Genomic DNA, 18,217 nt, shown 5'->3' with positions numbered 1-18,217 from the left:
GTGGCCTGATGCCTTCCCTCGACTGATGTGTTTTAATTGCCCAAATGCCTGTTTGCATTTGAGTTATTGGTTCAGAGGCACTAAAGAGTGGAATATGATATACTTAGAAGGAGAAGTAAATTAAACTATCTGTTTTTTCATGTGGTTCTTCCAGGTATTGCCCTCTTATATCTGCAATTGTATCGCGTCACAAAAAACCAGAGCCATTTGCAGCGATCTCTTGATTATGTGAAGAGAATCCTTCGCAATCTGAATGGCAGAAGAGTTACTTTCCTCTGTGGTGATGCTGGGCCACTAGCAGTGGGTGCAGTAGTTTATCACAAGCTGAAAAACGACAGTGAATCTAAAGAATGTGTTGCCAAGTAAGTGGTTGATGGTGGAAAAAGCCATGCCCTTCATTTGTAGAGAGCATTGGTTCAGTAGCATTAGCAAGTAGAGTTTTGAAGGACAGGATTAAAAAATGGAGATGCTTTTTCCCCAATGCATTTTCTGTAGAAGATTACAAAATATGCTTTATTAAAGCTGGCTTACACTTGATTCGTATTTAGCGAGTTATCTTGAGTGCTCTATTGCTGTAAGGACAGGATGTCCTGGCCATATCTGTAGTGCATGCACATTTTGATTTTGTCACATTGAAGTGACATTTAACAAAAGCCGTATGCTTGTCATCAGCAATATGTAGTGCTTGGGCAGTATGCGATGCTTCCTGTAAAGCGTGGGTCTTAAATGTAGGTTCATTACAAAACATCTACACTTCAGGGATCTGGAAATATCCAGACAGAAACATTGTACATTGGATTGATACGTAAAAATTATTTCATAAAACAGAGGCTTTAATTAGGTCAGAGCATAAGAAGGGTAGCCTGAAAAAAATCCAGCCCCTTTTCAAAGTAAGCTAAGTGTAACAAATGTCTTGAGAAATCCCATTTAGACATATAGCTTCCTTGGAGAACTGACTGTCCCTTTGCTAGCATGGAGCTGATTGCTGTCCTGGCGAGGGCTGGAAGCACTGGAGCCCTATGGGGTTTGCATTCAGCACCAGCAATCTACCCACTAGCGATCTAGCAGCATACCTTAGGCTGCCAGAATTTGTGGGCTGTCCTTGTGTCCTCATCTCCATTCTGGTTTATATTTGGAAATACAGTTGGTCTCTTTCTAATCTAGAACCGTAGTATGATTAATCTCTGTTGCTGTTCCTGAATATTTCAGTTTTGAAATGGGTGGTAGGTTTGGGTTTTTTTGCTTTCAGAACTGGCAGTGAACTTGGAAATGTCATTTTGGATGCAGCTAGGAAAGCATAAAGCATGAGTGTAGCAAAATGAGATTAGCGATAAATGTTTTAGTCTCAACTCTGCTTGCAAAGTCATTTCTAGGAAGAGGACTGAAAAGGAGGTTAGTTTGATTATTTGTTCCTTTTCTTCCTTTTCTGTTTACAAATATAAAGACACCAACTGAGTGGCGTATTATAGATGTCAAAATGTAAGCTATGACTGCACTTTCAGCTTTTTACCTTGTAGCTGTCCAGTTTTATTATTTGAATAATAAAATGGTTTAACAGAAAATAATTTGATTATAAGTTCAAAGAATACTTCCACAAAAGGAGTGATAATTTTTTCTTTTGAGGGAGAGTGGCTTTTCCCTGGCATTAAGCAGTGACAGCATAAACAAATCATTGGGGTCTGTGTTTTTCTTCAACATGATGTTAATGCTAACATTTCTGCTGCGTAGTGGTTGCTGAGCAGTCTGGGAAATGAATTTAGTCTTAAACCAGATTATTTTGCCACCTTCACCGATTTAAAGTATGATCATCTCCATGGTTTCATTTAATTGCCGATTTAATCACAAAAGATAGAAAGTGACAGGGAGGGAATAGCCAGAAACACAGATCTCTGGTCCACCTCAGTTCTAACGGAGACGGGTGCAGTAATAGCAGGGAGTCTCTTTGGAACAAATACGAGTTGCAATGGCCAGCACAAGGTTTTTTTCCATCACTAAAGGCAAGCAAAACACTTCTGCGTGATAGCAGTGCCCTTTTCATAACTGAGCTGCTAAACATTTGACACATGTTGTCTAGGGAGAGGGAGTACTGAATAGTGATGCTGGGTTTTTTGTTTTGCTTTGTTATTTCCCTCTTACACATCTACAATTAAAGGTCCTTGCTTAGGCAAAAAATCCAGAGGCTTCAGGTGATGCTCCCTATTTGTTGGAGTATTTCCCTGGTCTCATCCTACCCGACCCCGTACCCACACACCTTTTTCTGTCTGCACAAAAACCTGATAGTTGTGCTAGTACTCTCCTGGCTCTGGCTCCAAGTTGCCTGTTTGTCGAGGATGACAGGCACGCAGAGCTCCTGTGTGTAACCCTGGCAGCTGCCTGAACTGGGGGTGACTGAAGGAAACTTGGTGGGGCTTCAGCACTCATTCTGTTTCTGGTTTGATTGGTGCCTTGTGCAATACATGGTCCAATATGGTCTCAAGATGCTCTCTCTCTCTACCTCCCTTTTCTGATGCAGGTTGTTGCAGCTCCAAAGGACAGTTGTAAGCACAGATGCTGAACTTCCAGATGAGCTGCTTTATGGCAGAGCAGGTTACCTATATGCCTTGCTGTACCTGAATACTGAAATTGGTCCGGACACTGTCCCACAGTCTGTTATCAAAGAGGTAAGATGCTTACTTTTCTCTCTCCAGTGCCACAGCATCAGTGGGATTGAGCTGGAATCGCTCCTTCACATAATTCAAGGGATTGAGAGAGAGATGCTGGAGACGAGAGTGTTCTTGAACTGGGAACTCATTCATGCCTTCAATCTCTTCTCCCTTTCCCTGCTGCCCAGCTGGGACTGAGATAGACCAGTGCACATGGGTCCATGGCCAGCCATGGAAATGAATCTAATAAGTAACTAGTTTTGGAACATTTTAGCATGACAAATTGTTATGAAAAACTTTGAGACAGAAGTGTGGAAGTGCTTAAGTGAAAAGGAGGAGAATTCAGTGGGGAGAAAATGCACAGCTCTTCTGTATATACCAGAACCAGAGAAGTCAGACCTGTTAAAAAAAGTGATTTAGAAGTATTAATATATTTAATTTCTACTCTTAGAAAGATAAGTGATTCCATCATTCAGGAAAAATTCCATTTCTACCTCAACACTCAAGTCCAAATGAATAGAGTATCTTTGTCCTGTCACTGTTTATTGTGGCTTATTCTTTACTGTGGTTTTAATTATAACAAAGCAAAACCCTCTGAATCCAAGCAAGACAGACAGAAGGGGTGTGTTCTCTTTCTTAGGTAATAGATGCTATTATTGAATCGGGGAAAAACTTTTCGAAGGAAGAACGGAAAACAGACCGTTGTCCTCTGTTGTACCAGTGGCACAGGAAGCAATATGTTGGAGCAGCCCATGGAGTGGCTGGGATCTATTACATGCTCATGCAGGTAAGAGCATCTTCTGTGGGCAGGGGTGAAACATCAGTTATTTCTTGCTTTGTATCAGAGGATCTTATCTTCAGTTTTCATGAATGTCCAGTGTTCTACTGGGTCATGGTCTCACAACTTGGTGTGAGACTCTGCAGCACAGAGCTATGCAGAGATGCCAGATCAGGCCGTGGTAGCAGAAGAAAACTGTGACTTGGATATCCTCACATAAGAGTGAATTAACCATAAGTTGTGGTTCAGAGCACTGGCATTCCATGAGCTGAAGGTTGTTATCCTCAGCAGAGACAGTGACGTGCCTTCCCTCATCCTCATACTTAATTCTTCTGGTGCCTGCAGTTAGACCAGCTAATCACCATCCATCACTCTTAATCTTCAATTTTTTGCTATTTTTAAATGAGTACACTGCTGGTGCCTCCTGCCCTCCATGCCCTTCCTCTCTTCTCCAGTAACTTGTTATTTTCACTGTCTTGAAGCTTTTGTAAGACTATCCTTAATCACACATTAGTCTTCAGTATGCTTTTATTCTTTAAATGTTCTTCCTCTTCCTTATCTCCCCCTATTTCTTTGCCCAAAAATCTGATGTTTCTTGTGCCTTTATGACTCCTGCTCTCCCCTTTCTCTTATCTTGAGTGAAATTCCTCTCTTCCGTATACCTCCTCTTTCCCACTCTTAAATCTATTCCCCCCTGCCCTGAGATTCTCCAATAGGATTATAACGTTTTTCAAAACAGACCTGTATATCTTATTTCTTTCGTACAATCTGGAAAAAGAGCCAGAAAATTCATTACAGAAGATGGCCATAGAGCTGCAAAATTTATATTGTACCTGTTTGTTTTTCAAAGGTGCTTCCAGTCTGTGCATCTTTGTAAATATTAATTTTCTTACCAGCTAATGAGAATGACCTCCCTTGTGGCAAGTAGAAGGATCATACATCCTTGCAGACTGAAGCTGTGTACAAGTGTTCACTGCAGAAGTGACGGAGCTGGTATTTGGTGTTGTCACTGCTCAGCCGTGTCTCATTTGCAAAAGATGCTGTGACTTCTTTCCATCTGTTTCAGATTAGCTCACATTGCTTCCACCAGTAGCTGAGGCTGAAGCGGCTGACTTTGCTGTGGAAGTGGCTACTGCTCTCCTACCTGGGGGCATTTCTTACCCTCACTTAACTCCCCGTTTTCTGCAGTGACCATCTCGCTGGGGCCTCAGGCTGCTCTGATTTCCTGTGCCCTTGTCTTCCCACTTTCTTCAACAAGGTGATCCACCCCCTTCTAGCTCCCTCATTTTTCTGGCTTCCATTCTTCCTTCTCTGGCTCTACAAGATTTTCTAAGAAACATCCGGTCCTTTAAAGAAGCCTCTTTAAAGGTTCCATCCTTCATTTACTATTCAAGGCTGATAGCAGAAATAATTGCACAGTGCTTTTTGGTTTAAGCAGAAGCTACTCTGTCTACATGTTAAAATCGTAACTATCTTTTCCTTTACATATAATTGTTGCTTTTAAGAATACCACAAAGCCATTGTTTATGCAGCATTAGATTACTGCCTTTTCACTGTACATTAAATATTGTGAGTCATGCAGAATTGAGTCATCCACTGCAGAAGAAGATGGCATATTAGAGCCTATCTTTTCCCCATCCCTCCCACGCCAAATGAGAATTTTTCTGTATTTTCAACAAAGAATTCAGGAGATGGTTTGGAGAGTGGTTGTTTGATAACAAAAAAGGGTGTCCAAGGTAGCACCTGAGATGTGAAGGTCATCTTTTCTGTACAACAGCTTTGTGAGGAAACGTGTATCGCTGGATTTACTTAGAGAAGACTACTGGAAGAGTAAGAGCTCAACAGTGTTGAATAACTTATCCAGGAGGTTAAGGGAGAATTCTGAAATGCTTGCTGGGGAATCTCTAATCGTAGCCTCTTTCACTAACCCTGAGGCAAAAATTTCTGTTTGCGTGTCATTCTCTTGGCCAGAGTCAGGACATGTACCTCTAGGTGCCTTTTTTGCTGTTGGAAGTAGGTGCTGTGAACCTCAGTAGCTGGGGCAAAGAACTCGCTGGTACTGAGATCTTCTCAGAAGCACAAGGTGAGAAGGAGGTTTGTAAAGACCTCTGCTCTTCATGTTCCACCTCTCAAGGACAGATGGGCTGGGCTTGCCTTGCACAGCTCAGGACTGAAGACGTTAAACGTCTTGCTCGTGCCTGTCTGCTTTTCCTTCTGCTCCAGGGGTGCAGCATGAAATCAGAGCCCCAAAGCAAAGCTTCCCCGAGAGCATCCCAGCCCCACAGGTCAGCATCTGAGTGAGGGCTGATCATCTCCATGGTGTTCTTCATGATAAGCTGACCTGTATTCAGGTATAGGTCTGATGAGCAGTGTGAAGGGTTCTGTACCACTCAGAAGTAGAGTTTGCTTGAGGGACTTGGTACGTAGAAGTTTGGCAAAGCTTTCCTGGCTGAGGTCAAATACAAGCTTTTGGCTTTTTCACATTACTGAAAATACAGCTATTGAAAGTCTTCCTTCATTTGGCTGTAGGATTGTGAATTGCGGCAGTGTGTTCACCTGCAAATGTGCTGGAGCTGGTGGGAAACACGACATCGAGTCATCAACAAAGACAAGTTATTTTAGAAAATCAGCTCAGCTATTAGGCTTCGGTACACTCAAATTTCTGCGGTTGTTCCCGCAGCTTGCAGGATTTCCAGAAATCATGCAGGCTGTGTAAAAAATGAGAGCTCTGTTAGGAAAATACTGTAAAATGGGCTGGTAGGGGAGAGAATATCACCAAAGAACAACAGTAAACACAACAGATACCTTTACTTACAAGGAGTGTACAGGTTGGTGGATCTGTTAATAAATAGGAGAAACGAGAAAGAAAATTCAGAAGAGCAATCTAAGGATGAGTTTCTACTACAAAGACATTTAGCTACCTGGAGAAGTAACTATTGCTTCTGAAATTGGAAATGCAGATTTATAGTCCATAGCTTCAGGGCATTTTGTTTATGATGGAAAACTTGAACCTTCATAAACCTTTGCAAGGTAAGCACTACATACATTCTTCTTAATTTATTGAGAAATAGGACAGGTTTATGTTAGCTACTTTAAAAACAAAATGTGTAATTGATTGTGTTTTAAGTGTGTATTATGAGCAAGAAAACTATCAAACCATCTTTATCCTATAAGTGTTCTCTCTATTCTAAGGTATTAAGAGAGGCCTAGGAGTCTGTATTCTGTTCTCAGGTCTTCCATGGTCTTTCTGTGTCACCTCCAGTAAGACACGTTACAATGTGGTGTCCCAGTTTCTTTGTCTCTATAGTAGCTGTAAAAATGCTCTTCATAAGGGTATTGTAAGTGGACTTTAATTAAATCTGTATGAAGTGATTCAAAGTAATATTTGGATCAAGGGCACATACGTAGGATACTTGAAAATAGGTCATAGAATTAAGTGTTGATACACAATTTTTTACTACTTCTGTTTATGGTTTTGGTGTTGGTTTTTTTATGTTTTCTTTAGCCAATTGCAAATGTGGACCAGGAGACTCTGGCAGAGCTGGTGAAGCCAAGCATTGACTATGTGCGTCATAAAAAATTCCGATCTGGGAATTACCCATCGTCACTGAGCAATGAGACTGACAGACTGGTTCATTGGTGCCACGGTGCCCCTGGCGTCATCCACATGCTCATGCAAGCTTATAAGGTGAATTGTTCTGTGTTCATATAGACCTCTATTTCTACAGAGAGACCTATACATGGGCCTATTAGATTGTAAGGCTTGCATTTTCCATCTTCTTAGATCTAGACTTTCAAACCAGAACCCCAGGCTAGGCACCTAAAAACCTCAAAATACTTACATAGGTTTGTTTGTAAAAGGGAAATAAGTGGGTAAAATTGCTTCTCAGGATGCTAGTAGTTACTAGACTTTAGGCTTTCTTGGAAAAGGGCCATGTATTTGAACAATCTGGTCTCTGAGTCCTGAGTGTGAGAACATTGACCTAAATTCTTTGAGTCTTCATCCCAAGAGTTTTAAGAATTATGTTGGTTTTCAAAAGCGTAGGTTCATGTGTCGTGCCAAAGAATGTCTTCCATAAATTACTCTGTTATTAACATACAGCTCTTGAGAACTTAAAAGTCAGAGCAAAGATCCCAGGCCCCTTCTAGGCCATAAATATAACCACCGAACTACCACAAGCCTACTGTTCGCTCTCCTCTATCCTTAACTAGGTTTACTGTCTCTCTTGTGTTGTGCACTTCTGATTTCCATGACATTTGAAAGCATGCCATTTAATTAAATTTATGCAAATTGATTCCTGCTCTCAGCAGCCCTCCTTGGCATATTCACTCGTTGGCTTCTGGGTGGGCTGATGAAAAGCAGGCTTGGTTTATGGAATAATTACTCTCGCTGCTACCTGAAATGTGAACTGTAAATCTCTTACAGCGCTGCTGAATGAAGCAGCAGTCACAGTTGTTTTTCCTTTGGACTGTAGTAGGAGATTGACTTAACACTGCAGACAACTTTTTTTTTCACCCCCTTCTTTGCCAATGCGATGCTTTCCCCACCACAAAATGTTTTGCGGGAGATAAGAGGGATAGGACCAAGTTTTGTTTAGCAGTCTTCTTTCTGGCCTCTTTCTGTTAAGATGATGGGGCATATGATGCTTTTCTTTTAGTCTTTATAATCTGCTTTTTGAAGACACGATAAGACAAGTTGGAGTGTGTTTTACTGGCTGTGCTTTCATAGCAAGTACAGGGACTTGAGATAACAAACAGCAGTGTTTGTCATGGACATCAAATACTGCTGTGCTGGGCCTTCATTTGAAATGTTACAGCTAAGTAGCTGACAAACCCTGTTTAGAGAGATGGACTTTCTTTATTAGTCTTGTGGATTTAAGAATCTTGCATGTTAATTGCTTCTGTTACCTTATGAAATAGCATCCTTGCAGGGGATGCCGTCTCTAAAGGACGAAGTCTGCAGTCATGCATCAGTTACTGTTCTTTTTTGTTTTGTTGATCTGTAGAGTGACTTAGGCAAAGGGGAGCGAAAAAGTAGTTTTCTAAAGATGTGAGTCTGGTGATGTTCAGCGACACTGCTTGGTTTTGGTTTTGGCTCCCTTGATGGGCTCTGTGTGTCCAAAAGGTACTCTGTTTGCAATAAACTTTGCAAAATTTGCCCTTTGCCCAAACTAGCAAGTGCTTCTGAGTATTTCCAATAGAAATGCTAATCAAGATGATGAAGTGTTCCTACTTGCACCTGTGACAGAGAAAAGAGCCCTGTGCTGTGCAGAGAGACATTCTTGTGCATTTTCAACACTGAATTGAAGGCAGATGGTGAGCAATCAGCAGGAATTACTTAAAAAGACCAGGACCTAGAACTTTAGGACCAGATGTGGTGGCCAGTATTCTGTGTTACACTTCCTGGAGGCAAGAATTACATTCTGTATTTCAAAACAAATGAGGTAGTGGTTTGGGAATGAAGACAAGAAGCAAAAAAATGTACCAGGTACCCTTACAAAATAGATTACAGGTTGTAGAGCCAAGGGCCTTGGACTGGAGGGATTTTTCCTTTTGGGGTCCTGATTTCAGAAACAAAACTTTAAAAGCTCTTTCTTTTTCTATGCAGAGAATTGAGAAACCACTTAGTAAGGAAAGAAAGGCAAGTCTATGATGAATGGATTATTAAAATCCAAATGAATTGCATATAAAAAACCCCATACCAACAACGAGACAGCTCTCAGGTTGAGTTTCCTTTTGTTTTCATTAGTATTTCAATTTATGTGTGTTTATTTTGTTTTTATTCCGCAGACCTTTAAAGAAGATAAATACTTGAAAGATGCTATGGACTGTAGCGATGTCATCTGGCAGAGAGGTTTATTGAGAAAAGGATACGGGATCTGCCATGGTACTGCTGGCAATGGCTACTCCTTCTTGTCTCTCTATAACCTAACTCAGGACAAAAAGTACCTCTACCGAGCTTGCAAGGTGAGCTCCGCGGCATCCCAACAAAATTACTGTTCCCTTTCACATCATGACGCCTGTGCAAGAGTAAACTGTGATGAGAGTAGGCTGCTGTGTGCTGGATTTGGAGCTGGCTGGTAGTGTGGCTGGTGGGACAAGTGTCCCGTCACCTGCTCCCCTGTACTCAGGCTTTGACTGGGCAACTTCAGCTCTGTATGTGGGGCAAGCACTGTCTCAATACACAGAGTGAAGTGCACAAATGTTCTGTAAGGGGGGAGGAACTAAACTCATATTCAGAAAAAAATAAAGTCTGAAATTCAGTTTGCCTGAAGAATAACAGGATAATGTTATGTGGTGCTAATTATTCTGCTGAGACATCCAGTGTCGTCCTCAGCTCCTCAAGCAATGCTGTTTGTAGTCTTTTGTAATTATTTGTTTTCAGACTCCTGTCTGTTTGGGGCTTTTAGAGCTCTGAGTTGCAGTTAGTAAATTGCTCACTAAAATTTCTTTCATTAGTACAAATTGCAGAGAAAGACGCATTCAGAATTTTTCCGCAGGAATTGTCCAAGTTCTGCTATCAGCTCTGTGCTGGCAATTATAACACCAAAGGACGAAGGCTTTCTTAGCTTCTGTTCCCTCATCTCACAAGACTTTGGGTTTGGTTTTGTGTTTGTTTTGTTTGGGTTTGTTTGTTCAGCTTAATTCATGGATATTTGGTCTCATATTGCATACATAGCTAAGGCCTTTTTTAAGGCATTAGCTAGGCCTTTTTAAAGCATTGGAATGGGAAATTTGATGAGTTGCTTGTTAGGTGCTTTCAGATGAGCACTGGCCACATGCGAAGCTGTTGTATTCATCTCCACTGCCAGGCTGTCCTCTATCAGCAGAGCTTTAAAAAGTTGCTGCTTGTCTCACCTTACATTTAGCAAAGCATCACACCACGAGGACACCTGTGGGCATACCGGCATCCTAGAGAAGGTAATAAACTCCAGGCACTCCCACAGGAAATGTGTGACTTTGTTAGATGTGGACTTACATGCAGCTGACAGGTGAGCCACAGCACTACGCACGCATTGCTGGCGGCACAGCTACCGGGCTCTCTCTGTCACCCTCCCTGCTCCTAAATCTTCTGTGGCTCTGTGCAGTACTGGCACCACCTGTTGGTGCTGCATTTCTGGCCCAAGAGAGCCCTGATGTTCTTCTATACAAAGCTAGAGAAAAGCAAGCATATCTATTTCTAAGCTGAAGAAAGAAGAGACTCAGTTACCTACCTGAAATCCCTTTGAGAAGAAAGATGTGGCACAGTGGCCAAAGACCGTTTGCTGGAGGTGTGCCGCATGGTCTGGTCTGGCAATGTATTTGCAGCCCTTCTGCATTTTAGCATCTCCAGCACTCAGTCAGGCCCTTCAGGCTCTTGCAAGGCAAATCTTGAAACAGGCAGAAGAATTTCCTTGTCTGGCATTCTAGAAGTCTTTTCTTTTTGAGCCAGAGCATGCAAGGGAAGCGAACGTGCAGTTATGCTGATACCTAAAGGCATGTAACTGAGAGAACTAGATGGCTCCCCTCCCAGGGGTGTTTGCGCACCCTGAACACATGAGGCCCAGGGGAAGGAGTCTGCCCAGGAATACCTAGTTACCTCTCAGCACCCATGAAACTGTTTCACGAATGAACCAGAAGAGCTTGAAAGGCCATGGCTCATAGAGCCCCCTGGTTTGTGCTTCTCACTTTTGGCTTCACAGCTTTTCTCCAGCATTAGCAGGCAGGCTCCCAGGAGGCTGAGTAGCTCCTGGTTGGACCTCTGGGGGGAGACAGGGGCTGTGGCATCTGGGTCTCCAGGCAACAGAGCATCCGAGCCCTGTGCTGCTCAGCATTGTGATTAAACCACTGCTGATGGCAAGCATGCCCAGTCTATGACAAATAATGGCAGATGTCTTCCTGCCAGAACATATTTCTTTTTTATCCCCCTCCCACCCAGTGTTAGTGTGGCTTACTGGATCTGTGAGTTGTGCTGAAGCTATGTAATTGTAAACAATGGTTGTACTACAATAGCCTGGGGTGCATTTCTTACATTTCTGTTGCAGTTCCCAGGCTGGTAGTAATAATAAAGGCTAGGATGCAATAAGATGTGGATGTTGCAAGAATTGATTGTAGTTTAGAAACATGGCATAAACATATTCTGTCCTCAGATGTAAGACAAGATTACATGGAGAATTAAACCTTGGTTTGAAGATTTACACCTGTGAGGGGACCAAAAATATTTAATCAGTTCTTAATGACAGTGTGGACCACAATGTTTCTCATTTTTTTGCTGGGTATCGTCAAGACATTCACATGCACACAGCCCTAGCAAGAGAAGAAAAATCCATCCCCTAATAAATATTTAAACAGAACAGAGTGGGGGAAGAGGGAGGAGATGCCAACCTTTATTCTCCTGTTGAGCAGATTGATGGCTCCATGGGCATGCTCACTCCCCATGTGCTGGAGCTGGGGCACCATCTAGTAATTTTAGACTGTATAAATGTAGCACTAGTTACATTTATACAGTTCTAAAATTACATTTGGCTCTTTGAAGGCAACCATGAGGCTGATGTGGCCCCTTGTGAAAATGAATTTGACACCCCTGCTCTAGTTAGTAGAATGGTCTGTTTGCTACCAGGTTGCCCAAATTGCAAGGGAAGTGGGGAGAGACCTCTCAGTTCTTTGCTCTGCAGGAATCTTTGCACTGTATCTTGAATAAGCAGTGATTTGCTTCCAAGTATGGAAATACTGGGGGAACTTGTGGCCCCTGTATGCTCTGGGGAGCCATAGAGGAGAAGGAGGTAGTTGCTATTAAATTGATCCAAATGCAGTTCATAAGTCATGTATGTCTAATGTAGCTATTGCAGCAGTGTTGATCACACACAAGAAAGACACTGTTAACTCTTTTTAATGGTGTTCCATCTTCTGCAACAAAATATTGATGACCACAATTGTGTAACTGTATTTATAATGATTTTTCACAAGGCTTGGGGAGAGCAAATAAATAAAACTAAGTAATGGCAGCTGGAGATTTAATACTCTAAGTTGGTGCATGGAAGTGAAAGAAAACCAAAATGCGATTAACAACCCTATGTCCTGAGAACATGGATAAATGAAGCTCCAAGATGGATAAGGAACTGGTATTAAGAGTATTAGAAAGATTTTGCCCTTGAAATTGAATATGTCTGTTCTCACGGCATTTTTCACTGACCTGTAGCAGGGTTGACTTACAGAAAACAGAAGTTAAGTACAGCTCACCTAATTACATTGTTATGAAACTGAAACTTGTGCTGTGGAAATCCATATCCTAAAAGCCAATTGCAGTCTTGTCATGGTTGAAGTGGGACAAATTATCTTGGACAGTGATTTCTGTGTTGTGTCGCTGTTTACACCACTTTATATTTAGTACCTGTTAAAGATATACAGATACTTAAGCTTGCATTTCACAGCCTTGTTTTTTTTTTTTAATATTTCCCCCAGTTTGCTGAATGGTGTTTGGAGTACGGTGCGCATGGATGTCGTATTCCTGACCGACCTTATTCCCTCTTTGAAGGTAAACCGATGGTGTTGCAAATGGTGTGGGAAAGAAGGGCAACTTTGCAATTTTGGCACATGCTTAGGAGCTGGGAAATCTTTGTTGGGTTCCTCTGCTATTAAAATAGACCCACCCTCTATCACTGCCTCTGCCTAAAAGGAGATGCAGAGACAGGGAGAAAAAGACAAAATCATTCACTATCGCAACTTTGACTTTTGGTTGCATTTTCAGCAATTTCCAACGTAAAGCCAGTGCCACTGTCATCCTTTGATAAAATTCTGCTGTGCTGACACCTCTTGACTTAAAGGAAACAGAACCTGGGAACCTGGGCAACAGTTTTGTCACAGGGGTTGTTGCAGAGGGACTGGGCAGAGGAGCAGCTGTGGGTTCAAAGTCACTGCTGCTTGTCAGAATGAGACCTTCTCTACTGCAATACCAAAGCAAGGAAAAGCTAGTTCTAACATGAGCCCAAATCACTCGAACAGAAAAGAAATGCAGAATTCTTAGGGGCTTTTCTGCGAATTCAGAGATGTTCCTAAATACTTTCTTAGAGTTCCGTATATATTTTTTTGTAGTTTATTTTCTATTCCCTATCTCATCCTTATGTTTTAGAAATACAGTAGCAAGGAATCATAGACCCAAGCAGGATTTAAAGTAGCGCTGCTGTTTCCCGAACAATGAGCCTAGCGTGCCACCTATCACAAGTACATGAAATTACAGCAGACCAAATAAGATTATTTAACAAATAAACCAATCCAAGGTGTGAACACAAGAGAGCAGTAGTAATATGCGTCTCTTCTAAATACAGAGTTATTGTCTTGATCTTTAAGGGAGAAAAGTGTAAGTATTCTTATTCCTGAGAGCTCCCTTGCATGCACTTGTAAAGGGAAAATGCAGCATAAAATCTGATGTATAAGAGCTTTGAAATTTGTTGAGAAGGTGAAGTAATGCCAGCAATAGGATGGTTTGTGCTTTAATGTTGACATGCAGTTTTAATTTCAGTTTTTTAGCGTCAGTGATTTTATTTATTTATTTATTTATTTATTTTATGAAAAACTAGGAGTCTCAAATTTGAGACAAGAAAAGTAAGTCTTAATTTGGGGGGTATTTTTGTGTTTGAAGTTGTCCAATTCTGCATGTACGTCCACTCTTTCAGTGGAAGTTGCATGTGCATCTTACGAGGTTGTCTTAGTCATTTCATGTGCACCAGATGCATTATTTCAGGAAGGTTCCTTTGTTTGTATGTGCTTAGCTGTTGATAAAATAGGAAGTCAACTTGGTCATAAAAGTGAGCTTGTATGCTCCCCTGCTGTAGGGTGGCTCTGTTGTCTGTCACCCTGAGAGTTTTATTAGGTGATGCTGGTGTTAGTGCTTCAGGCTCTGGATGACCTCTTTATGAATAGTAAACAAAAGAATCTGTACATCACAAGTATAATAAAGTTTTGCCTTTGTTTTTTTTCACCAGTGAAATGATGAGCGAGAGGTGCTCATATTCTGAGGGACAGTCCAAATTGGAATTTACTTTTTCTTAATTGAAGTATCATTGAGGTTGTGCAGCTGAAAAACTGGTAGCAGAGAGATCTTGGTTCTTTCCTTTGATCTTTTCAAGTGAAACTTGGTTTCCTGGGCAAACTACAGATGACCTTGCCTTTCTATAGGCCCTAAGTTCACCTGTTCAAAAAAATTAGTGAGGAGGTGTTTAAACAGGCGCTGTTGCCTTTGCAGTCAGCTGTGCTGCTTTAGTGTCAAAGATGCACAAAAATGTCTTTCTCATTATGTTTTAGGTATGGCTGGAGCTATTCACTTCCTCTCAGATATTTCAGTACCGGAGACTTCTCAGTTTCCAGCGTTTGAACTTGGACCTCAAAGGAGGGAAAACAAAGTGGAACAGGACAGCTAAAAGATCATTTTGAAAGGAAACTGATGCCAAAAGGGATGAGAGACTGTTTAGTGCCTCTGATACTGAACCAACTCGACCCTGAACCGACAGATGGATAAACCCCTTTTTTCACCCCTGCCCCAAAGGACCATGAAGTTGTTCGAGCATGAATGGGAGAAGCCACAATTAAGTTCTGTTAAAATGACACCTTCAGACGTAGGAGAAGAGAAGTCAAGTTTTGAACTTTCTCTCTTCCATTGTATTTGTCTTCTTCAGGTCTTTGACATGCTCTGCATGTTTATTGGTGTTGTCTGTTGATTGGAGTCTTTTGTTGTTAGCACAGCTGGTCTCTGTGAATCTCTGTCCTGTACCTTGGCGCATGACTCACAACAGCAGTGTTGCTTTCTGAAGCGTGGTTACCCAGAGAGTTCCACCTTATGCCAGAGAGTTCACTGCAGGACAGTGCCCAGCTTCACTGGTGAGCTGGCACCTTTAAAAAGAGTTGGAAAACATTTTAATGTTCATATTTTTCTGCATTTTTCTCCACAGTCCCTAGAAGCTAAGATGTTGGAGATGAGCCTTTTTTGATGAAGAGGTATGAGACTGTCTCAGTTTTCAGAAACTCGGCAAGTTGGAAGAGACCTGACTTGTCTTTTGCTGCTGTTGTGGGAGGTTTTTTTTAAAAGTCTGGAAGGGCGGCTCCCTTTGATACCTGCACCTGATTAGTAGGTTCGGTACTTAAAGCAGGCTGGAGATGTTTGTCCCCATCTCTGCAAAGCCCCATCCCATAGCATGAGCTTATCAAAGTGAAGGTGGAGTCACCTGTATTAAACTCCCACGGCTGCCAAGAGCAGAGACAGCATAACTGTGCTTCTCCTCTCCTGTGCGTGGAGTTGTAATAAAACTGTCCTGCAGCATCTTATATGCACATGAGTAAGGGAGGGTGTCAGGGCAGTTTCTCATGCTGTTAACTCAGGAAGAATGATGCTTCTGAACCAAGGCAGTGATTTCTTTGGGGCCCTTCCCTCCCTCTCCCAGCCCTGCTGCATTTAGCCCATATAGTATGATAGGAGCGATAAATACCAGCTGCTTGTGGAGGCTGCACAAGATTAATGAGCAATATGAAACGTTTGCTATAGGCTGTAATGGAAGTTGATTTCATCTTAAAATCCAAACAGAAAAAGCCTTTTGCCCTTAGTTTTAACTTTGCTGCTAATGCTTTGCTTCCCCTGGTAATGTGGTGTGGTTGTGAAATACTAGACCTGCCTCCAGGTGCTCCTGAGTATCAGGTGGGACATACTCTAAGTACACTTGCACCAGGCTTATGTGTTCCAGACAATAAGTAGGCTCCGTGCTTGGGGAAGGTAAGTCAGTGTAGCGCCCTCTCACTGGCTCAAGTTCTGTTGTCATTCTTCGCCCAGGTGTCCCTGTGTTCTGTCATTTCAAGTGTTTATTTTAACTGATCCCTTCTATGGGGTGGCAGTGTCACAGATGGCAGAGACTTTGACCTTTCAGGCATGCATTGGGATAGATGTGACCTGTGGGCCATCTTTTGAGCTCCAGTGTTTGCAGTCAGGCTCGGGGAGGCACTGTTGCTCCCGCACAGACCCCTGAGTGGTAGCACATGACTTTCTTGAACTTCATAGTGTCTATTGCCAAATCCATTCAGATGTTGACAGTCTGCACATTCAGTTCTGCCAGGCAAGAGCAGCAGTGCCAGTGAGGGACAGCTGAATGTCACAGTGTAGCTCCTCTGCTGGTTTGCAGGTAGGACTAAAACACAGGAGCATTGGGAGAGACTTCCACCCCTCTGGGAAAGGGCAGAAGATGGGGGATGGGCACCAAACCCATCTGCATCTCTACAGCTGGGTGTGAGGGAAAGTGCTGAAAGGCAATGGGAATGAGGGAAGCAGCCTGGCAAGTGGCTGGGGTGAAACAAAAGGGAACAGAGCACCAGAAAGCAGAGGGATGGCTGAGCAATAGGGAGAGCAGATTACAGGAGGCAGTGCACAGAGTGTACTGGCAGAGGCAATCTTAAATGACATGTTCCTCCGTGGCAGGCATGATAAGGTCTGTGTTTCTTGTTTCAGCCTGTGCATCACCGATTCTGGCCATAAATCAACCAGGGAGGAAACTGGCTGCAGGGTGAAGTCTCACAGAAGTCCTAGCAAATGAGGTATAATAGATGGTAGCCCAGATCTTGTTTCACATCACACCTCTCCTCCTTTTTTCCTTCCCCTCTGCTCTGACTGCAGAGCATATGAGGTGGCTTAACAGGGAAGGGACTTGCCAGGTGTGTAGGAACCACCTGCAAACAGAGAACAGAAGCCACCGGCCTTCCCAGCACATCCCAAGCTCAACTAGGGACTTGACAGGCAGGTATTTTTGTTCAGTGGTTATAGACACGTATGATGCCTTGGCTGATGCCTTGGCTGCTGAGCTTGGGATGGCACCTGTGGGAGCTGATTTTGGCTGGCTGGACCCCAAGTGGAATTAAAACTTTCTGGTTTAAAGAAGTATATAGGTGTATACACACTTAGAATGACTTAATACTGAGCAGATCTCTGAGATGCTTGAGTGCACCTGTCAAAATAATGAGCAAGTCAGCTACCAGCTTTTTCTGTACCATAGCCAGCCTTCTGCTGCGGTGAGGTCAGGCACCATCTTTCTCTGCAGAATCCTCTTGGAAATGTGCAGGACTGGAAATGTAACGTATCGAGTCAGGAAGCGTCTTGACAGTGCGTCTGCCTCATCTTCCTGACGTGACTTTCCCCATGGCTCTTCCTTTCTGTTCGTCACAGCGTTGTGGTATCTAGGTTGCCCATTAAGAAAGGATATTGTGTGAAGGTGAAAAAATGCATTTCACCAAGGCATTGTTTTCAGAAATCACATCCAACTAAAAATATGGAAAATGTCTTAATATTCCCTGGTTTGCTTTGTCCGTGCGTAGTAGTCCATCTGTTGCAAAAAGCAGTAGTGTTAAAAATGGAGATGCTCTTTGGGCAGAAAAAGAGGAAAAAAATGCTGATGTTTTGTTCTTTGGCTTTATTAGTAAAGATCAAGCTATGTGGTGGTAATTTGTGTGATTTTTTTCTTTTCATGTTGTACTCCTTCCTTCCAGCGCTGCAGTGATAGCTGTCCCACTGATCCAGCGCTGAACCGCCTCCTGATCTCATAGTCCTGCAGGATGGTACACATACCAGAGTACGGGCAAATTGTTCGGTTTTGTTGTTTTTTGGGGTTTTTTTTAACCTTCACCTTTGAGTAGCATTGCAGACCTCACTGCTGCTTCTCCCAGGTGATTTTTGGTGTATGTTGCTTAGTGCAAAGCACTGCTTTCTTCTCTGGTCACACAGGTCCTGTTGAACACTTTGCGGCTCAAGCCTGACTCATGACTAGCTGTTTTTTAGGAACACGTATGA

General features: G+C 42.5%; 1 protein-coding gene across 1 annotated transcript in view; it reads left to right on the top strand.

Moving 5' to 3' along the window:
• The window catches only part of LANCL2 (LanC like glutathione S-transferase 2), a 34,372-nt gene extending 16,500 nt beyond the window's left edge, over positions 1-17,872 (top strand). Inside the window, exons 3-9 of the mRNA XM_065052102.1 lie at positions 155-362; positions 2,513-2,660; positions 3,283-3,429; positions 6,926-7,108; positions 9,211-9,387; positions 12,862-12,934; positions 14,701-17,872. Coding sequence (XP_064908174.1) covers positions 155-362; positions 2,513-2,660; positions 3,283-3,429; positions 6,926-7,108; positions 9,211-9,387; positions 12,862-12,934; positions 14,701-14,816 — 1,052 coding nt within the window. The 3' untranslated portion in view covers positions 14,817-17,872. The remainder of the gene's footprint in view (positions 1-154; positions 363-2,512; positions 2,661-3,282; positions 3,430-6,925; positions 7,109-9,210; positions 9,388-12,861; positions 12,935-14,700) is intronic.
• Positions 17,873-18,217: the final 345 nt, after the last annotated feature.

This window comes from Columba livia, chromosome 2 (genome assembly GCF_036013475.1).
Source record: "Columba livia isolate bColLiv1 breed racing homer chromosome 2, bColLiv1.pat.W.v2, whole genome shotgun sequence".
In the NCBI taxonomy this organism is placed as follows: Eukaryota; Metazoa; Chordata; class Aves; order Columbiformes; family Columbidae; genus Columba; species Columba livia.
The sequence above is the reverse complement of the archived record's forward strand: the minus strand, read 5'-3'. Positions and strand labels throughout refer to the sequence as shown.